The 22,804-nt window shown below is 46.7% G+C and overlaps 1 protein-coding gene across 1 annotated transcript in view; it reads left to right on the top strand.

Moving 5' to 3' along the window:
* ZC3H3 (zinc finger CCCH-type containing 3) overlaps positions 1 to 22,804 on the top strand; it is a 262,076-nt gene that overhangs the window by 78,299 nt on the left and 160,973 nt on the right. Inside the window, exon 4 of the mRNA XM_081918720.1 lies at positions 11,046 to 11,202. Within this exon, the coding sequence (XP_081774846.1) occupies positions 11,046 to 11,202 (157 nt within the window). The remainder of the gene's footprint in view (positions 1 to 11,045; positions 11,203 to 22,804) is intronic.

Raw genomic sequence — 22,804 nt, 5'->3', positions numbered from 1 at the left:
GTACTATTTCTGGATTAGCAGAGTCTATAACCTGAAGCGTATGTAACCCGAGGTACCACTGTATTAAAATACAATAGTCTATTAAGCATTAAAAGCTTCCCTAAACAGGGCTGCCTTCAGATGTCGTCTAAAAGTCTGGTAGTTGTTGTTCTCTTTGACATCTGGTGGGAGAGCGTTCCACAGGGCGGGTGCCACTACTGAGAAGGCCCTCTGCCTGGTTAACTTGGCTTCTCGCAGTGAGGGAACTGCCAGAAGGCCCTCAGCGCTGGACCTCAGTGTCTGGGCAGAACGATGGGAGTGGAGACGTTCCTTCAGATATACTTTTTTGAAATGAAGCATGGAGAGGGTTCTGTTCCTGTTATTATTGTCTTGTTTTGGTGCACCCTGTGCTGGCTGCTTTGAAGCGTTGACCAGCCGTTCGGTTTTGCTCCGCGCAAAGGTGCTTGTTGAGGACACGCCACGGGCAACAAGAGCAGGAGTGCCACGGAAGCAGCTGATGCCCACAATGGAGCAGGGGCAGAACGGATACCAATCCGTGACCGGCAAGTCAAGGGTTGGCAGCAGCTTCTGGTTCCCTTGCCTGGGGATGGGTGGAAAAGGTTGCTCATTAATTCTGAGACCCACTGCAATAGAGTCCTGTGCTCTTTGCTTCCGCGTAACCATCACCTTCGTTTGCATGCTGATACGATGAGCTCGCCTGCTGAAACCCCTCGTGGAAAGTATACGGGAAGGTCTCCGATCCTTCCCCACTGGCCTCCCCGCCTCCCCTCTCCTCCTTCGGCAAGGTTGGCAGGAAATTGTTCAAGGGAGGAAGCATGTCTGGCCGTGAAAGCACCCTCTCAGCAATGCGCCGGGGACTCTGGGTGTGTGCAGGCCACGAGCTGTGGGCTGATAAATGGTGCTCATATCCCATTCAAATATGATGCAAGCAGTTTCTTTGTAGTTTGTCTTCCATTGCGGTAGTAAAGTTTTTAATTAGGAAAGCTAATGAGATCGATTAGTCATTAGAACTGACCTCCGGATCTCTGCAAGGAGCGTGCATGTGTGTGCCGGGCTGATAACGCGGGACGCCGGGGCATTGTTTGTAATAAAAGCGTAAAGTGTTTGATTTGAGTGAAATGTGCCACGGGGAATACATCATGCGGAGAAAAAAAATTACAACCCTGGGAGCCTGTAATGAAGGGAATTAAACCAACATCCTATCTAAATAACATGATTATCTACACAAAACCCCTCAGCTAGCAAGTAATAATAGAAAACCGAGATGCTTCGGAGAGCCCCTTTCAGAAGGCAGTTAATGCTGAGGGCTCATGCCCGGACTCTGTCGGAGGAGGAGCTCCAGGATGAATGCAACATCCAATTACCGCTGGCAAATAGAGTTTTCACCAGGCACTCGCCTGCCTGTTTTCAGGAGGGGAGGCTGAAAGACCTCAATCATGTGGGATCTCTGCTTATGTCTGTCTGGGTTGGAGCTTCCACATCTGCCCAGGGGTGTACGGAGTGAGGAAGTGTTTGATTGGGGTTCTGATGGATTAGCAGCAACTAGCAGCGCTTGCTCAAAGGCCAGAAGCTGAAGGGCTGGGGAAATGGGTGGAGGGAGCCAGAAAAGATGCTCAGTGGTGCCTCAAACCAGTAATTTTTCCGAGGTCCGGAGAGAGTGAGAGAGAGAGAGAGAGAGAGAGAGAGCTCATGGCCACTTGGAGAGGTGCAAAAGGGGAGCTGCTTGGAGTGTTGGGCAGGGAAGGAGAGAGAGGCATTGCTAGAAGAGGGTTCCCCCGCTGTTTTTCACCATTACCCATTGGGCAAATCAGCCATAAAGCATCCCTGAAGAACGTGATTCCTTCTGATGTTACTCATGGTCCTCTTACCCCACCATGTCCCAGGGCCTCAGGGTGAATAAATTGGCTGATGACACCATGTTAAAAATAGGGATATCTATCTATCTTAAGGTTACCAGATTTTTTTGCAATGAATCCGGGGACACTTTTCAACTTCTTACTAAATAGATGGATTTTGTCAGGGGACTGATTTGTAAATCCGGGGACTGTCCCCGGGAAACGGGGACATCTGGTAACCCTTATCTATCTATCTATCTATCTATCTATCTATCTATCTATCTATCTATCATCTATCTATCTATCTATCATCTATCTATCTATCTATCTATCTATCTATCTATCTATCTATCTATCATCTATCTATCTATCTATCATCTATCTATCTATCTATCTATCTATCTATCTATCTATCTATCTATCATCTATCTATCTATCTATCTATCATCTATCTATATCTATCTATCTATCTATCTATCTATCTATCTATCTATCTATCATCTATCTATCTATCATCTATCTATCTCTATCTATCTATCATCTATCTATCTATCTATCTATCTATCTATCTATCATCTATCTATATCTATCTATCTCTATCTATCTATCTATCATCTATCTATCTATCTATCTATCTATCTATCTATCTATCTATCTATCATCTATCATCTATCTATCTATCTATCTATCATCTATCTATCTATCATCTATCTATCATCTATCAATCTATCTATCTATCATCTATCTATCATCATCTATCATCATCGTCTGTCTGTCTGTCTGTCTGTCTGTCTGTCTGTCTGTCTCACTTCACTCAATTCTCAGCCTGCAAGTACCTTCTGAAGTTGACCATATGAGTCCTCTGAAGTGTACTCAGGTTGGCTGCCAAGGGCCTGCTGTTTAGCTTAGAGGGGGAAAGATGACTCAAGAGGGAAAAATATGAGAGAGAAATGATACCACAACCCTTGATACTGGGGTTACCTTATGAAATTGATGGACGTTAGGCTCAGAGTGTATAAAAACAAGCACTTTTTCACATAATGTATAACAATTAACACATGAAGCTCACTGATAAAAGATGTTGTGACAGCGAGTAGCACAGGCAGCATTAAAAGGGAGATAAGACAAATTCCTGGGAGTGGCAGAGGAGAGATGTATGAATGGCTAGCATCTTGCTAGCGTCTTGCCTTTGTGACTTGCCATGGGCTTCTCCTCTGTATCTGGTAGGCCACTATAGGAATCAGGGTGCTGAACTAGATGGCGATTGGCCTGATCCATCCACGCTTCTTACGCAAGGAGAGTTCTGAAAAAACTGCCCTGGAGTGGTACCTGGTTACCTGTTTCCCCAGGTCAAGGAGGCTGGAACTTGGGGAAAACATGTTGCTTCAACCATGAAGCAGCTCAGACATGGAGCCTCTAAGCCAGGGCACTTTCATGCCATCTCCTCTCTTCCCAAGTAGCCTTGTGCGCAACTGGCTGGACACTTTGGCAGTGGGTTTCAAGGTTGTGGCTGGTTGGCCCTTGGGAGATGAGGAATGGCCTAAGATCATGCCCCAAACTCTAGCATCCTGTGTGTGACCTACAGTCCTGGGGCAAGGATGCCCAGATCCAATGGCTCTTCGGGGTCACTGCTGCTTGTGGGGGGAGCTGCTCCCCTTCCTCGTCCTCTACAAGGTGAGCAGGTGAGTGTCTTCCTGGCTTCTAATCTCCAAGGAAGGAGACTCCATGGTCCCTCTACAGTTATCTGCCCAGCAGGGCAATGGGCTTGTCTGCTCTGTAGGCTTTCCAAAGAAGACCCATCAAGAGAACTTTAGTATAGGAGAGCCTGGGATGTGGGGCTGAAACTGAGGACTCACCTGTGCTCTTCCAGTCATGTGCAGATGACTGTTGGCCCATTTGTTTCATTTCAAATAACTACTTTATGTGTATCTAATCACGGATTTGACATGCTTGGTGTATTTTATGTGTGGACATTCTATCACATTTCTCTTGCTGTCTACTCTCTGTCTTCAACGTCAGTATATTTTGTGGTATCTTGGTTGCTGCCGTTTCGTGTTACTTTTGACTGTTTGTTTTATTGGTGTGATGTGTTACAAGGAGTTTAAAATATTATATATGTGTATATATAGAGAAGGGACGCGGGTGGCGCTGTGGGTAAAACCTCAGCGCCTAGGAATTGCCGATCGCATGGTCGGCGGTTCGAATCCCCGCGGTGGGGTGCGCTCCCGTCGTTCGGTCCCAGCACCTGCCAACCTAGCAGTTCAAAAGCACCTCCGGGTGCAAGTAGATAAATAGGGACCGCTTACCAGCGGGAAGGTAAACAGCATTCCGTGTGCTGCGCTGGCTTGCCAGATACAGCTTGTCACGCTGGCCACGTGACCCGGAAGTGTCTGCGAACAGCGCTGGCTCCCGGCCTCTAGAGTGAGATGAGCGCACTACCCTAGAGTCTGGCAAGACTGGCCCATACGGGCAGGGGTACCTTTACCTTTACCTTTATATATAGAGAGAGTGCGCGTGCAAGATAGATAGTAGGTCACTTCAGTTTGCCTTCCACAAAAGTGTGGTGCACATTATAAATTAAATAAATCTAACTTGTCTTGCAGACATGTTGCAAGGAGCACTGAGAGAAGGCTTTCCTTTGAAGGTTTTCCCCAGGAAGAATAAAATGATGGGCTCGTTGAGCTGCAGCTGAAATGTTGCTAAATTAAGCCCTTTGCACAGGATTTGCCGAAATACTAGATGGCATAGAAGGGGGCTGGAGAAAGGCTGCCCTGATGCTTTTGTGAGTGCTGGAATGAAGTTCTTTAGCAAAATGGGCTGCTTGGTGAGTGACAGCTAAATTGGAAGCTGATCTGTAGAAGGGATGCCCTGGAGACTGACAGGAGGAATGTGACTGGTGTGTTTTGTGGAGTGAGTTAGTGCCAGGGAATTTCTCAAAGCAAATAAGGATGGGGAAGTAGGAACGAGAATTGGTCACTGTTCAAAGAGGCACACAGCGCTGGTAGCATTCCTGGCATTGCTGTGAGCCAGCCTTTGGCAACGTGGTGCCCTCTAGCCATTTGGCTGTCCAAAACAGCTGGAGGGCACCAAGTTGGCAAGACCTGGTCTAAGTTCTTGGCTCAGTTTTTCAGCTTTCCCTTTGTGCTTTTCTTTTCTTAGACATCTAACTGGAGGTTCAAGATAACTAATAACCTATTTTTGTTATTATTTTGCTGAAATAATTTACTTTACTGATTGAGCTCTGGGAATCCTGCAAGTCTGCAGCTGATGTCACTCTAGTACAGTAATGAGTTTTTGGGGACATGGGTGGCGCTGTAGTCTAAACCACTGAGCTCTTGGGCTTGCCGATCGGAAGCTTGGTAGTTTGAATCTGCTCAATGGTGGTGAGCTCCTGTTGCTCTGTCCCAGCTTCTGCCAACCTAGCAGTCCAAAAGCATACCAGTGCAAGTAGATAAATAGGTACCACTGCAGCGGGAAGGTAAATGGTGCTTCATTGCACTCTGGCACTCATCACAGTGTCCTGTTGTGCCAGAAGTGGTTTAGTCATGCTGGCCACATGACCCGGAAAACCTGTCTGCGGACAAACGTCGGCTCCCTGGGCCTGAAAAGCGAGATGTGCGCTGCACCCCATAGTCACCTTTGACTGGACTTAACCACCCAGGGGTCCTTCACCTTTACCTTTAATCTAGTAATGAGTTTGCTCTTCTGCAGCCCACACTGCCACTTTCAGTTGCAGCCATCAAAAAGCCAGACTGATTCTGAAAGTAGCGCAAAGCTAAAAAGATCCTCAACAACATGTCCAAAGGATGTTCAGGCTGAAACTTTGGTGAATCTCCAAAGGGAGGGAATTTCAGATCTGGAGGATAGCTCTCCTTCGCAGTGTGATGATAAAACTAGAAGGGTTCTTTGCTTACCACTGAAATTGCAACTGGACACCTTGGAGGAGGCTGTGTCTCAAGTCCAGAACCTTTTAAGATCATGCCCCATACTTTGAATGGTGCACGGGAGAACAGAAGGCAGGGCAGTTCTAGAGTGGGGTTCTGATAGGAGAAGCCATAACAGCTGTAGAGAAGCTATTTCGCTTCTCAGTGGTTTGAAGGGGCTGCCTTCATGGAGCACAACGCTAGGGTTGCAATACATCCGGAATTTCCCAGACATAGCCAGGATTCGGATGTCAGAAACAGTGTCCAGGCAGAAATCGTTGGAGTGTCGTTTTTGGCAATTTCCCTTAAAAATCGCTCCAAAACGTCGATTTTTGTGTCCGGATCTTCACAAGAGATGCATCCCTCTCCGCACTCTGGCTGTGGACCTGAAGAGCAAGGGAAGGGGCTGGAGCACACGGGAGTCCAAAAACATCCTCCCAGTTAACAGCATGGCCTGTCAATCAGCAGCACTTGCCCATCCTCCTGTCAAGATTCACCTTCATGTTTGCTTCACATCATCACATTATATGATGCTTTTGGATTGTAAGCTACCATGAGCCCGAGGGATGGAGTGGCAAAATAAAATAAAAATTCACTGCTTTCTTCAGGAGTGGGCAGGTTTACTCTCTCTTGCCAGCCGAGGTTACTCTGAGAGCTGGTTTTCATTCTTGCAGTAGGTTAGAGCAGCAGCACTTGCAAACAATCCTTAATTAACAGAGGACAGATATTGCAGAAGGTTGATTAATATACCTTTTCCCTCAGCTAGTGTGTGTTTTATTACAAGGCAACAGAAGGTCTTTTAAGCCCAGACTTACAGCTTTAACTTCCTGCCTTTTGTGGGAATTATGAGACTTAACATTACCTTAATGTACCCTTTTTTGTCTCTTAATATACTTTATAGCAACTCTTCTTTTATTAGTCCTTACTGGCAATGGCTTAGTAAAATTATAGCTATAGGTCTTCTTGTGAGGAACCCCTGGAAAGCGGATATGCTGGCATAGCTTGGAGCTTTGTCGATGGGAGTCCAAAAATTCTATTTTATTTATTTATTTAGAGAGGTGCGTGCACACACAATTGCAACACACACATCGCTTGATTGTACGAAAATCTCTTAAGTGGTTTGCGATGTGGAATTATCCAATCCATGCAAACTGGTGTGTGTGTGTACTATTGCAATGTTGTTGTCCATTTATCATTATTACTTATTACATTTCTATACTGCCCTTCATCCAAAGATCACAGGGCAGTTTACAATATAAAAACACAAAAATACAGACCACAATAACAAACAAAAACATGCACCCCCACCGCAAAAATACAATCCTTTCAGAGCCAGCTTTTGTTCACATTTTTGCTAGTGCTCAAGGTTGCAAGCCTCCATTTGATAATGTATTCTCTTTTCTTGGGAGCCAAGTAGCTGTTACTTATTAATTTATTATTGCGTTCTACATATTTCTCAAGGCGATATGCAAACATGCCACAAATGCAGCTATTAGTAGACTTTTGTCACTACACTGAAGTATCATGGTAGAATTTTGGCCCGGAAAGCAGTGGGTGGTATCTCAACCAAGTCATGCTCCATGTAGTCCCGATGAAGCCAATGTTCATCATGCCCATTGATTTCACTGGGTCTCATTTGAGTGTGACTTTGTCACAAGGCTTGAGGAGAGAAGCAGCAATAACTTGCCAGCACTGGGAAGGAAGTGGCAGAGCTAAGTAGGACTTGGGTCTTTTCACTGGGTGTGAATGGGATGAACTTTTTGGAGACCACTGTGAAACTGCTGAATGGCAGCTTTGAGCCAAGCTCCAGCAGACCATTTCTGTCTACATCAGCCACCTTCCAATTTTCCATCCCCAAACCCACCTTAATCCTTCAGGCTGTTTTAGACCCACTCTAGAAGCAAAAATAGCCTGATCATCTATATTTGCTATCTCCCTTCACTCTTCCTCTGTCAGTCCCTTCTTGATCACAACATAAGAGTTCCCTTGTAGGTTCAGACTGAAGACCCCTCTAATCCAGCATTTGTCTCCAGCAGAGAGCAGTCACATACTTCAGTAGTCTTCTCTTGCTTGTCCACGGCATCTGTCAGAAAGAGGTGCACTGCATCTGAACACGGAGGTTCTACTGTGCCTCTCTTTGCTTCTTTTCTGTCCAGGAGATGGCTTTGCCGCTCTGGGTGCGACTTGCCTTGAGTGACTCTTGATTCACACAACTCATTGGCAAAGGGCCACCACCATCGCTCGGGGGGGGGGGGAGCATCCGCTTCGCATGCAGGAAGGTCCTGGGTTCAATCCCTGTGTCTCTCAGGTAGGGCTTTGAAAAAAGACTCCTTGTCTGAAGACCCAGAGAGCCATTGCTGCCAGTCAGGTGTAGACAATACTGAGCAAGATGGACCAATGGTAGAAGGATGCTTCCTAGCAGTGAAGGTTTGTGAAGCAGACAGGTCATCCTGCTGAGTTGTTAGAGAACCTGGTTTGGTGGTAATGCAGAAGGGATGATTCCTCCTGGTTTGAGAGGAGCTAATTCTACTCTTGAGAGTCCCATGGACTGCAAGAAGATCCAACCTCTCCATTCTGAAGGAAATCAGCCCTGAGTGCTCACTGGAAGGACAGATCCTGAAGCTGAGGCTCCAAGACTTTGGCCACCTAATGAGAAGAGAAGACTCCCTGGAAAAGACCCTGATGTTGGGAAAGATGGAGGGCAGAAGGAGAAGGGGACGACAGAGGATGAGATGGTTGGACAGTGTTCTCGGAGCTACCAGCATGAGTCTGACCAAACTGCGGGAGGAGTGGAAGACAGGAGTGCCTGGCGTGCTCTGATCCACGGGGTCACGAAGAGTCGGACATGACTAAACAACAACAACAGTTCTACTTAACTAGGCCTGAAAATGTGTGTTACCAGGCTCGTGGTGTCTGCTACCTGCCTCTGGGCAAAATTTTGGCCCCTTCTCTAGAGAAGGGGACCATCCCATAGCAATCGCCTGTGGACTTTCATTTGGTGCTGCTCCTGATAGATTGCCTTTTAGAAGTTGCCTAACTTAGCTAGTAGGGAATATTAAGGTTGCATTTCCCAAGGCAGGCAGAAGACATTCAGAAAAAAAAGATATAGATATATATGGGCCTCCTTTTTTCCACTTTCCACCTTGCAATAATTTTAATTAGAGGATTCCCAAAGGAGGGGGTGGGTGGGGGAAGAGTCATCTCTTCAAATCAGTTATAAAACCAGCAGACTTCGTCTCAGCATGTAGTGTCAGCTTTAATTATCTGGGCAGTTATAGCTGTATGTTATAAAAGTCAGGCAATTAGATGCATTCCTTAAAGCTGTGGAAAAAAATTGCTGGCTATCAAGAAGGGGAAGAAACAGAATCAAACATATAGCTGTTAATTGCATGGGGCATTCAGCAGAAAAAATGGTGTGTATATCACATTGCAAAATATTGTGAAAGTAGAAATGATTAAATACATAAATCTGTTTGGGAGTGTAGATGTCGCGGATAAAGGTGTTCTTTCTAAATGACTGCAAAATGTGTCCAAAGACACTCAACGGCACAAATAGCAATCCTTTGTAATATTCAAGGCTGGCAGGCTAGGCACCCACTGCTCCCCAATGTTTTATAAGTGTGGAATCCTTGGAGGAGGCCAGAAGGTCATCATTCCCTGCTCCCCATTAAGGAGAAGGCCCACACAATCACAGACAAGCCCACACAATTGGATGTTCTGCACCCCAGAGACCAGGGGAGGCTGGCCACAGTGCCAGAGTGAAATGCCTGCAGGACCGAGCCGGTTGCTCTAGATGACTCAAGCAAGTGAGCCAAGCCACATGCTACAAGGGAAGAACAAAAGCTGTTCATCTGATCGGGGAGCAGAGAGGTAGGGCAAGGGGCTATGTAGCTCAGGGATATTGTGGCACTTGGGGATCGAAAGACACGGGGCTTAGATGTGAGAGGTGGTGCTGAGTGGGTCTGTTGTCATTGTAGGTATGATGGAGCTGGGTTTGGGTGCTTCTCTTTGGCAGAAGTTGACTGTGTTGTGCTTGGTTAGGGGGAAGGCAGCAGTTGCTGGCAAAACGCCACTGAGGTCTGTGCCTGGAGCTCCAGAGAAGCAGGCGCATCTTTCTGCTAATTTTTTCAAGTTCAGGCAACAAAGGACTTAGATGAGAAGCAGCCCTCGGAGGTTGCTGAAGGCTTGATTATAGAAGGCGGGTTAGGATGGAGAGACACGGGGCAGCGTTCTGTAGGTTTCACAATCTGCTCCTGGTGAGCACACAGAGAGAACTTCACGGGTTTTCTAGTCCAGTGCCCGCTTGAAGCCTCCCTCTGATAGAAACCTGTTCAACCTTTTCTTTGAACGCTCCCATGGAGAGAAATGAAGCAGCCTCCTCTGGAAGCTTGCTTCCCTGCTGCATTGTTTGAGCTGTTAAGATGCTCTTCCAAATGTTCAGCCTATATATCCGTCTTCCCCAGCCTAGTGGGAGTTGTAGTTCAAAACAGCTGGTGTGTACCAGCTTCGGGAAGTCTGGCACAGCTTAAATGGCAGGTCTAGGAAAAGGCTTCTGCCTGAGAGCTTGGCGTCTCGACCAACCTTTGCCAACCCGCTGCCCTCCAGATATTTTTGGTTTACAAGGCCCATCCTTGCTGGCTGGGCTGATGGGAGTTGTCCAGAATATCTGGAGGACACCAGGTCCATGAAGGGTGGTCTAGAGTCTAGACTATACTGAGTTAGATAGGCCTGTGGTCTTACTCAGTGTAAGACAACCATCAGTTCAGTTTATGCAGGGTTTGTACGATTGCATCTTTGTGATCAAAACCACTGGTGGAGGGAAAAAGTTGGTTCCCTCCTTGTTCTTTTGCTGTCCATTCTCCAAAACCCTTTCACAATGTTTGTTACCAGATTTAAAATCTGAGATAGATTAACCGGAGAATATTTTCTAATGTTTCTAATGTGGTTTTTAAATTCCTGCTCTATCTTGTAGTACTTGAAGGAAAATGGGAACATTTTTGCTTTCAGCTGCCGCAAGAACTGCCTGATCCTGTAATGCTCTTCCTGGGTTCACAGTTCTGACCATTTTGCACTTGGGGAAAGTAAAATTTGTAACCTATTGAGGGATATTATAACCATGAGCTCTGTTTTATTAAACAGCGCTCCATTTTGTATGTATGTGTGGATAAGGATTTGTATCTATGCATTTCAGCAAAGAGTTGATCCTTTTTTTCTACTACCCCAGTCTTGTTCTACATATTTCTTCAGGCCTGCGTTAATTTCTTCCTCCTCTCTCTTTAAATCCCAGGCTCCAGTTTCCTTCTTGCAAGCCCCACAGCCAATAAAGTGGTGAACACTCGCTACAGGATTGTGAAGAAGGCGGCAACTTCTGCTCCTTCGGCCTCTGCAGCGTCTTTTGGCAGCCCTGCTCACAGCTGGAAGTCCAGAAGGCTCTCAACATCCAGGTAGAATTTTTGACACAGCTTTGACCATTGTTCCAGCCTTGGTACTGTGTTGTAGTGGGCATCTGTTCGCAACGGCTGATCAGCTAAAAAAGGCCGCATCACATTGTTCTTATGAGTGATGGAAATGTTTGATGGTCTATTGCAGGGGTCAGCAAACTTTTTCAGCCCTCCCGCTGGATGTCAAAGAGAACAACAACTACCAGACTTTTAGAAGACATCTGAAGGCAGCCCTGTTTGGGGAAGCTTTTAATGTTTGACGGTCTATTGTATTTTAATATTTTATTGGAAGCCGCCCAGAGTGGCTGGGGTCTAAATAATAATAATAATAATAAATAATAATAATTAATTTTTTTTGTGGGGCATAGGAATTTGTTCATTTTCTCTCTCTAAAATATACTCTGGCCCCCCACAAGGTCTGAGGGACAGTGGACCGGCCCCCTGCTGAAAACGTTTGCTGACTCCTGACCTAGGAGATACCTAAAGCCATGGGGCCATTAGTGTGGTTCTTCAGCACCTGTCAAACAACTGCTGATTCCGTTGGTCTCTTTCTGGACAGCTTGGGCTAGAGGAGGGATGCCATGATGATGATAATAGTAATAATAATTTTATTATTTACACCCTGCCCATCTGGCTGGGTTTCCCTAGACACTCTGGGCGGCTCCCAGCAGAATAGTAAAAAACATGATAAAGCATCAAACATTAAGAACTTCCCTAAACAGGTAACAAAACCTAAACCATGGCAACAAAATTTGTTGCTTTTGATATATGATCCTGCCTTATCAATGAATTCTTTGGGTTTGGTGGTCATCTCAGCCTTCACATCAGTATCTGATCAATATTTGGTCATCACGATGCATGTATAGATTTTTATTTTTGTAACCACCTTATTGTGCTTTAGGGAATTCTTCAGATTATGTGGCATATAAGTTTTCTTCCCAGTGTTAGAAAACGTACTTTCAGCCCAATCCAATGTGCTTGTTCTCATAGGTAGGTCTCCCTCGGTTTCTTGGGAATAGGCTGCATGGAGGAATTTATAGGATTTCATTATTCCTCTGCTAGCATTTGCTTTTATTCACTTTTCTGTTTCCCCCTTCCAGCTTTTCCATTTCCAGCCTGAATAAGTTGCCTCTTTCTCCCCATGCTCTGTAGAGGTTGTCATCCCTGCCAAATCTCCCTCTGTTAAGATCCCTTCAGCGGATGACCAGTTGCAATTCGCAAGCAATTAGTTTAAGGTGCTCAACTATATTATAAAGTTTTGCAAATGAGTGTGGCAGCTGGCTTGAAAAGGGGGTGGGGGGAGAGAATGAATTTTAAAATCAAATAGAATAAACTTCCTCAATTACTTGGTGAAATAAAAGAAAATGCTGATATTCCCGTTTTTTAAAAGCTGATTATACAGTATTTGTTACAGTTTGAAAACAGTTTAAAAATTAAGAACCAGATGCTTTATCTGGGAACTTCTGTCACCAGCAATTTAGTAACACTTGACAGGATCAAAACAATTGCTATTTCACGAATTTAAAATTGGAGTACAGCATTTACCTTCCTAAAACAATTGATTATCCCACCCAGCCCGCTTAAGAATAGCTTTATGTAAAGTACAGATTCTGTTTATGAAGGGGGAAAGACTGAAGATCATTCGTGCTTATTGTAAAACAAGAACTGGTTTTCCGTTGGAGGGTAAACTCTGCAACTCTGAATTCTTCTGGAGGAGGAAACGTACGGACTGCTAAAGCCAAGTCACAAAGCCCTACTTTATTCTTATTTTAAGCCTGACGGTGCTGTTGGTTGCAGCAACGTTGCATTTAGGCGGACTGATCATCTGCCCGTAAACCTGGCATTGGATAGGCATGTCCTTGGCAGGGCCTGGTGAGATCCCTGACCATGTGATTGACACCCCTGGCTTAATGGATATTCCCAAGAATGCGTGAACAGATATTCCTTTTGCAAAGCACACAGGCACATTCCAGCTGATCTGGCTCTAAGAGTTGTGTCATTCCTTTGTCATCCGTCTTTTTATTTTTACCCCACCTCTTCCCAAAGGGCCCTGCAGATTTGCAGCATCATGGGGACCGACTGTTATATCTATAGAGCAGCTTCTTCTTTCATCACATGGGTACCTGTCCCAGATTCTGTTTAGCAGCTGCACCTCTTGTCTATATCCTTGTTATGTCCTTGCTCCCTGGGTAAATGTCCTGCGGGCGTCACGGAGGAGTCCATCACCGGGGATGCAGCCAGCCTTTTTCGGACAGTCTCCTGGGGGTGGAAGCCGTTCTTCACGTGGGCATTGTGTAGCATGAGCCCAGACTCAACCCCTGACATCTCCAGAAAGGGCTGAGAGAGTCCTGGAGAGCTGCTGCCAGTCAGTGTAGGCAGTACTGAGATAGATGGGCTGACTCAGCGCAAGTCAGATTCCTATGTTCCTTTGCATCTACCCTAAGGTTTGGTGTGTCCATTCTCTCTCTCTCTCTCTCTCTCTCTCTCTCTCTCTCTCTCTCTCTCTGCCTCTGCCAGCACTATTGATTGACTCTCCATGCTTTATTTAAGTCCGTTGAAAGAAGCATATCTTGATCGAAACCGTTTCCTCTCTCTTCACGTGCCACGGGTGTCTTGCTGAAATGACCATTCTTCCTCACTTACCTCCTCCGCTGCAAATGCTGCCCATTTATCGGAGGAAATAGGTTTGCGTGTTTTCCCTCTCCCTCGCCTCCCCCTTTTTTGCACCTTGTGTAGGAAGGCCACAGATCCTCAGTGAGAGATCCGGACAAAAGTGCTTCTTGGATGGGCAGAGACTGTAAACGGAAGGGCAGGAGTTCTGTGATAGGTTTCTCTTCCCGCCCAAGTAGGACTTGCCAACGCAACAAGTTGTTGGGAGGGAAGAAAAAGGACACTCCTTGCAGGTTAATAATAATAATAATAATAATAATAATAATAATAATAATAATAATATATTATTTATACCCCGCCCATCTGGCTGGGTTTCCCCAGCCACTCTGGGCAGCTTCCAACAGAACACTAAAATACAATAACGTATTAAACATTAAAAGCTTCCCTAAAGAGGGTTGCCTTCAGATGTCTTCTAAAAGTTCGGTAGTTATTTTTCTCTTTGACATCTGGTGGGAGGGCGTTCCACAGGGCGGGTGCCACTACTGAGAAGGCCCTCTGCCTGGTTAACTTGGCTTCTCGCAGTGAGGGAACTGCCAGAAGGCCCTCGGCGCTGGACCTCAGTGTCCGGGCAGAACGATGGGAGTGGAGACGTTCCTTCAGATATACTTTTTTGAAATGAAGCATGGAGAGGGTTCTGTTCCTGTTATTATTGTCTTGTTTTGGTGCACCCTGTGCCGGCTGCTTTGAAGCGTGGACTAGCCGTTCGGTTTTGCTCCGCGCAAAGGTGCTTGTTGAGGACACGCCACGGGCAACAAGAGCAGGAGTGCCACGGAAGCAGCTGATGCCCACAATGGAGCAGGGGCAGAACGGATACCAATCCGTGACCGGCAAGTCAAGGGTTGGCAGCAGCTTCTGGTTCCCTTGCCTGGGGATGGGTGGATGGGCGCCACCACCGAGAAGGCCCTCTCTCTACCTGGTTCCCTGTAGCTTTGCTTCTCGCAGGGAGGGAAGCGCCAGAAGGCCCTTGGAGCTGGACCTCAGTGTCCGGGCTGAACGATGGAGGTGGAGACGCTCCTTCAGGTATACTGGACCGAGGCCGTTTAGGGCTTTAAAGGTCGATTTTTAAAGGTTAATTTTTGCCTTAGTGCTTCCGCTTCCAGCTCACCTGGACAGCGGCAGGAGTTGTGGTCTAAAACATCTGGGAAGCACAAAATATGCTATCCTTGACCTTTGCAGTCTTAGTCAGCTACCCTACTGCAGGTGTGCCCTCAACATGTGAACATCCTTGGAGAGGAGCCAAAGTGTGCAACACACTCCCCTTGTTCTCATAGAAGCTACTGCATGGCTTTGAATGCTTGAAAAAGACTAATGTTTGCTCCAGATCCTGACCCTTTTCTGCTGTCACTTTTGAACTCAGTGGACTCTGTGATCTGGGATATCTGGTTTTAAGTCTCACGGCTACAATCAGTTCATCAAAGTTCCTCCCTCGGCCTGTATTTCCTGATTGTAAAAATGCATGTTGCTTGTGCTTGATGTGGAATATTACCTGCAGCAAAAGTACCAGGTTCTGCGATCCCACCTTAGTCCTGTTGGTGCTCAGGATGTCTCTATGCATAGCTGTCAACGTTTCCCTTTTTTAAAGGGAAATCCCCTTATTCCAAATAGGATTCCTCGCAAGAAAAGGGAAAAGTTGACAGCTATGGTCTCTATGGCTGCAGCTTGCAAAGTCTCTTTGTGTTTTACCTCTTGCACAGCCTTTTCACATGTAGGCAGCAGGAATATGGCGTCCCCCAAACCCACTTCAGGGTTGTCTGAGTGATGAGGACTGAGACTCTGTGCAATTTATGTGAGTGAAGCTGACGTGGTTTTCCTCCCCTCGCAGTGAGGCTCTTCACAGGGTCTAATTTTGCTTTGTTCTGTTTCACATTGGCTGGGGTGTTATGCCTATGTCGGGAGAGGTTCCTTCTCCCATAAAGTAATTGTTTAGAGGCAAAAGACAAATGCCGGGGCAGAGGGATGGGGGGAAAAGAGAGGGGGATCCTCAGCCTTCTCTCTCCTGCCCCCCTCCACCCCCAGTGCTAAACCCCTTGGTGATTTCTTGCTTTCTCCCCTTATTGCTAGATTGCATTAAACTTCGCCCTGCCACTGACTTTTCTGCAGGCGATAGATGGGAGTATATTTTAAATTAATTTTACTGCACTTTTGTAATATTTTTGTTTTAAATAGATTTATAAGCAGCTCGGGGGCTATTTCTACAAATTTATGAAGATAATTTTCACTCTCTTGATAAGGTTAAATTTACACCTGCTATTTCCATATTAATTCACATTGCTAAGTGGATCTAATTTTCTTCCGTTCTTCTATCTGGTGTGCGCGCCTTTCCTAATGCAATTTCCCCCCTCACTAAATCACTGTGATCGGGAGTCATGATCGAGTTAAATTAACTTAAATTAATTTACTTAATAAGAGCTCCAATGAGGTTGAGATTTATTGATTGTGCTTCTTTCTCACTCCTCCCCCTTTATCTCTTCGGGGAGTTCCTCCCCCTCCCCACCTTTTACGTTCTGTTGTGGGGCTGGAAAAGAGTGGGGCTTCCTGGCCTCCACCAGCCGCGGCTCTCTCTGGAGCCCTGGAGAAATCACTTGGGACCAAATCCTGGGGGGTGATTTTCGATTGGTGCTGCTTCAGTGAACTGCCTGTGCCGGTGGGTAGATGAATGATCACGGCCTGTGGTCTCATGACCGTTCTTCCATTTGAGGATGAAACCCGAGCGCAGCCAGAGTGCTCCGGAAAGTCATTGTGATCTTCCAAGGTTTCCTGAACAATGGACGCAACTGAATGGTACAATTAAGGCATTCCAGAGAAGCTTATGAGAGGGGAGCAGCTGCCTAATGAAACTGGCAGGAGTGGAATCGCTGATGGCTTTATCTGCCGCGATCCTCAACAGGTTAACTAGGATAAGTACAAGGTATCTTGTACTTAACTAGGTATCTGAAGAAGTGTGCATGCACACGAAAGCTCATACCAATAACAAACTTAGTTAGTCTCTAAGGTGCTACTGGAAGGAAATTTTTTTATTTCGTTTCGACTACAGCAGACCAACACGGCTACCTACCTGTAACTAGGATAAGTACAATAAGCTGTGCATTGATTGTATGTGAAGCACAATGGGGTATGGAAGTACCAATTTTAGAGCCCTCCTTTAAAAAAAAAAAAAAAGTGGCAATGCCAGCTTAGCTATACATAGCAGTTTCACAGAGCAGCTTGGGAGCTGGGTCCTCAAGCAGTTCACTCTGGCAGGAAGTTTGTGACCTTGGGGCAGTGCGTAGCCTGGGAGTCATTTTGGACTCGCAGCTGTCCATTGAAGCACAGGTCAATTCTGTGTCCAGGGCAGCTGTTTACCAGCTCCATCTGGTATGCAGGATGAGACCCTCCCTGCCCGCAGACTGTCTCGCCAGAGTGGTGCATGCTCTAGTTATCTCTCGCTTGGACTACTGCAATGCGCTCTACATGGGGCTACCTTTAAAGGTGACCCGGAAACTACAACTAATCCAGAAGCTAGACCGGTGACTTGGAGCGGCTGCCGGGAGGGGACCACATAACACCGTTCTTGAAAGATCTACACTGGCGCGCAGTATGTTTCCAAGCACAATTCAAAGTGTTAGTGCTGACCTTTAAAACCATAAATGACCTCGGTCCAGTATACCTGAAAGAGCATCTCCACCCCCATCATTCTGCCTGGACACTGAGGTCCAGCTCCGAGGGCCTTCTGGCGATTCCCTCGCTGCAAGAAGCCAAGTTACAGGGAACCAGGCAGAGGGCCTTCTCGGTAGTGGCACCTGCCCTGTGGAATGCCCTCCAGGTGTAAAAGAGAAAAACAACTACCAGACTTTTAGAAGACATCTGAAGGCAGCCCTGTTTAATTATTATTATTAGGCCAAGTCAGCATTTAAACCTGGGTCCCATCCTAAGGCTGCACCCCTCGAGTCCTATTTGCCCCTTCTAGGAAATCCCCCTTTGCAAAAATGTCCCCAGTTTTCAGTGGCGTAGCGTGGGTTGTCAGCACCCAGGGCAAGGCAAGTAATTTGCGCCCCCTAACCCGTGGATTTGCGCCCCCTAACCCCCAGATGTTGCGCCCGGTGCGGCCGGCCCCCCCTGCACCCCCCACGCTATGCCACTGCCAGTTCTCAGGCACCAGAATGAAACCTCCTCTCCCCCCCCAGCTTTTGTGTCTATGCAACTCAGTACAAGCACTCCTTGTCCACTGGCCTTTGAGCTGGTGTTGGTGTCCAAGTTTTGCAAGGGGGACTGCTGAACCCCATCTGGGTCAGCCCTTCCTGTCACATGTTGAGGCATCAGGGAAAAACCAATGCTGTCCAGGGTTGTAAAGACTGCGGAGAGAATAATTGGGTGCCCTCGTCCCACCTTGGATCAAATCTGTGCTTCCAGGTGCCATAAGAAAGCGGAAGAGATAGCGCAGGATAGTGCGCATCCCGGAAACGATCTCTTTCAGCTTCTGCCTTCTGGAAGAAGGTACAGGGTTATAAAGACTAGGACTCGCCACCTGAGAAACAGTTTCTATCCAAATGCAATTTTGGTTTTAAATGCAGTGTAAGGTAGTTTCTGTGGGAGTATATTGTATTTAATTATGGGGTATCAGAATTTTTAGGGGGCTAACCAGGCTGGGATAGCTGGGATAGCAGGCTTGTTGGTTTTTGAATGTCTTATGTAGATTTTTCGATTTTGCTGTTCTGTATGGGACAATGACAATAAAGATTATCGTATCGTATCACTCTCACCCACACCATTTGACTTCCCTGGTGGGCTTAACGCCACGGCTTTTGTTACCTAGAGGAGTCCCTGTAGTTTTGCAGACGTGTCCTGGTTTCGGGAGCTGGTTTCAGGCGCTCTCGCAGAGAGAACAAGCGCTAGGCTGCCCCAAAAGTTAAGTACTGTTTTGATTTTGGCAGTTCTCTTCATTGTTGACTGTTGTTCGCTGTGACGGAAAAAGACATGTTGGGAACACGCTGCCTTCATGCTTCTCTGGTAATGGCCCGGGCGGATGCACGGATCGCTCCCTCTCCGTTCCTTTCCCGGAGGGAGGGGGGGTGAGTGTTGCGAAGGCAGATTTTTCCCATCATTGGCCCTGTGCTCATCTGGATCTTGGCAGAAAAATGGAGTTTTCCCTGGGAGCTTTCCCTTTCTGCTTTTCCTCCTTTCTGCTGACACTTCTCCAATCCCTGTTTTAAGTTCCTCCAGGGAAGCCAGGGAATGAGAGGTGTGTGTCTGTGTGTGCAGATTGTGTTTTTCGGAAGTATCGAGACCGTATTGTTTTAAAAGGTCAGTTTATCTTAAGCTGTCGTGGAGAGACAGGCCTCCTTTTCTTCCCCATCTCCCCCGAAAGGCCGGCCAGTGGCAATTAAAGGTACCAAAATTAGACTCCGAGATTCTTCTCCTCCCACTCTGGTTTTAATTTGTGCTTTTATCCGGGCAGCTGAAGCAATATTTAGGTTGAGACTCATATTTACTTCAATAAAGTTAAATATTTTGTTCCTGCAAAACCCATTAGGAAATTGCTGAAGGTATTAAAATAAAGTGTTCGTTATTGTTCTAATAACTTAGATTTGTCCCCCCCTGTTTAAGCAATATTTGGTAAAGGAAGAGAAGGTGACAGGTGTCCTGGGCTGCAGTTCAGCACTTCAGCACCTGCCCAGGATTGTGTGAGGAGAGCCAGCACTTGAATTACTGGGTTTAAGGAAGTTTTTGGGTGCCACGCCACGCTGCCGCTTTATTAACATAAAACAAGCCCTGTAGCTGAATCAGACCAAAGGCTTTTCTGCTCCAGCGCAATGGCTAACGAGATGTTCTTGGGAAGCCGGCAAGCTGGTCCTGAGCTCAACAACTCCCTCTCCACTCCTATTCCCCATCCTGCCTCTGGCATTAGGAATACTGAACAGATATAATAATAATAATAATAATAATAATAATAATAATAATAATAATAATTTATTTATACCCCGCCCATCTGGCTGAGTTTCCCCAGCCACTCTGGGCGGCTCCCGATCGAGTGTTAAAAACAATACAGCATTAAATATTAAAAACTTCCCTAAACAGGGCTGCCTTCAGATGTCTTTTAAAGATAAGATGGCTGCTTATTTCCTTCACATCTGAAGGGAGGGCGTTCCACAGGGCGGGCGCCACCACCGAGAAGGCCCTCTGTCTGGTTCCCTGTAACCTCACATCTCGCAATGAGGGAACCGCCAGAAGGCCCTCGGAGCTGGATCTCAGTGTCCGGGCTGAACGATGGGGGTTGAGACGCTCCTTCAGGTATACTGGACTGAGGCCGTTTAGGGCTTTCAAGGTCAGCACCAACACTTGTGCTCGGAAATTGTGCTCGGAAATGTCCTGGGAGCCATTGCAGATCTCTCAGGACCAGCGTTATGTGGTCCCGGCGGCCGCTCCTAGTCACCAGTCTAGCTGCTGCATTCTGGATTAATTGCAGTTTCCTGGTCACCTTCAAAGGTAGCCCCACATAGAGTGCATTGCAGTAGTCCAAGCGGGAGATAACTAGAGCATGCACCACTCTGGCGAGACAGTCTGTGGGCAGGGAGGGTCCTGGAGCAATGTCCCAGAGGCCTCTCTCTCGCCTCTTAAGCTGTGGGGGTGAGTGCAGGTCCCGCCCCCTAGGCCCGATGGAATTGGCTGGAGGAGGGAGCGCTCTTCCCAAACACTTATAATAAGAGCAGCAGCAGCAGCAGCAATATCATGGCCAGAAGCCTTTTCCTCCGCAAATTCCATGGTTCAACTGTGTTCTGTGGGAAGAAGTGCTTCCTTTTTCTGTCCTGAATCTTCCCACGTTAGGTGTTGTTGTTTGCTCCTGAGTTCTAGTACTATGAGAGAGAAGGGGAGAGTGAACGAGCAAGTGAAAGAAACTGTATCCACTTTCTCTCCATTCTGTACACATTTATGTCTGGTACCAGAGTGACTGCCTGCCTTGGCTCACCATTGAAGATCTGTGTCCCCCCAGTTTCTGTGGAGCAGTGGAGTACGTGGGACGGAGCCTTCTCAGTTGTGGCACCCAGACCCTGGAGTTCTCTCCCTTGGGAGGCCCGCCTAGCTCCTTCACTAATTTGCAAAGAAAGAAAGACAGACAGACAGGCAGACTTCCCCACCTGTTGTTGCTCTTCATAATTTGCTGCTTCAATTTCATTTTATTTGTGGCAGTCAATTGCTTTGGGGGCTTGGCTGGAAAAGTGTGGCAGCCAGGATCTGAACTTTGGAACTCTCTGCCTCTTGAGATCAAGCAGGTGCCTTCACTGTACCCTTTTCGGCTCCTGCTAAAAAGCATTCTTGTTTAGACAAGCCTACCCAGATGCTCAGAGGTAGTTTTAATCTGTTTTAGTATTTTAACTTTTCTATGTTTTAAAGTATGATTTTGAATTTTTCTCGGTTTTATTTGATTTATCCTTTTTTTTTATAAACCACTTTGATGGATGTTTCTTTAAAGCAAGTGGTATATAAATTTTAAGAAACAAACAAACCAAAGAAGGAAAAGCCCTGTAAAATGTCGGCAAAGAAGAAGGCGTTGGGAGCAGCTGCTAGACTGGGTGCATCTCTCAGGCTGCTGGCTGAGTCCTACAGTGGAGTGAAATTGGTATTGTTTTGTTAGCATGGTGGCGAACAGCAATATTTGGCTGCGGAGGGAGCGTGCCAGGTTTAGAGGATTAGTGGGTGCAATGGGAGGCGATGGAGAGAGAAGATTTGCGCTGAAGGCTGGAATATGCATCTTGAATAATGAGCTGTGTGTCTCGGTTTCCAAGCGGATGGATGGAGAAGTCTGCCCTTGGACATTTCAGCAGTGTTTGAAACTCCCATTGTTCCAGGGGCATTTTGCGACCGGGAATTTCATTAGCGCGAGCAGTTTCTGAAGTCTGGGCTCAGTTCTACACCTAAGATTTCAGATTAAAACTGCAGAGTGTAAGGAAAGGAGGACCTTTTTCTGCCTTCCTACTTCCAGCTCCTCTCTGAAGACTGGAGAAGAGACCCTCTTTAGGAATATTAGGGGGTAGGCAGGGGAAGAGAGGGACACGGGTGGCGCTGTGGGTTAAACCACAGAGCCGAGAACTTGCCGATCAGAAGGTCGCGGTTCGAATCCCCGCGACGGGGTGAGCTCCCATTGCTCAGTCCCTGCTCCTGCCAACCTAGCAATTTGAAAGCACGTCAAAGTGCAAGTAGATAAATAGGTACCACTCCGGCGGGAAGGTAAACGGCGTTTCCGTGCGCTGCTCTGTTCGCCAGAAGCGGCTTAGTCATGCTGGCCACGTGACCCAGAAGCTGTACGCCGGCTCCCTCGGCCAATAAAGCGAGATGAGCGCCGCAACTCCAGAGTCGGCCACAAATGAACATAATGGTCAGGGGTCCCTTTACCTTTAGGCAGGGGAAGGACTAGACCATGTGAAAAATCAACATAATATTTTGCCTGCAGTTCATTCATTTTCAGCTTTGTATTCTTGTTACAAAAAAAGCACTCCTAGACATTCCGTTGTTGCCCCCATAACCTAGATTTAGGGTGTCATTTAGCTCCTAGCTTTCATGTCTCAGTTTATAACACTGCATTTCAGGCTAGATGTGTGTCGGAGTGCCAGCAGGTGTTCCGTTTGTGAGTGAGGCTCACAGTCCTGCTGCTCAGCTTAGCCGAGGGAAGGACATCTACCCCGATTATTGCACCAGTTTCATGCTTCAAGGCTGGAGGAGGCTGCTTGCGAGTGTTTTCCTCCCTGGAAGCCAACAGCTTTTGCCAATCCTGCTTGTTCCCTCCTGGTCTGCACGTCTAAAAGTACTTTTGTGAGTTGACAGTTGGCGAGGCCCAGCATTCCTCGTGTGTTCGTCTTGATTAAATATCTTCCAGCTGATTAAATATCTGCCTTTTTAACTGGTTGATAAAACCAATTGCTATTATGCCTTGTGACATCTCGATGAAGACGCCTTTTTGAGG

The sequence above is a fragment of the Podarcis melisellensis genome (genome assembly GCF_964234715.1).
Source record: "Podarcis melisellensis genome assembly, chromosome: 7".
In the NCBI taxonomy this organism is placed as follows: domain Eukaryota; kingdom Metazoa; phylum Chordata; class Lepidosauria; order Squamata; family Lacertidae; genus Podarcis; species Podarcis melisellensis.
Note: the sequence above shows the minus strand (reverse complement) of the source record. Positions and strands in the feature narration are given on the sequence as shown.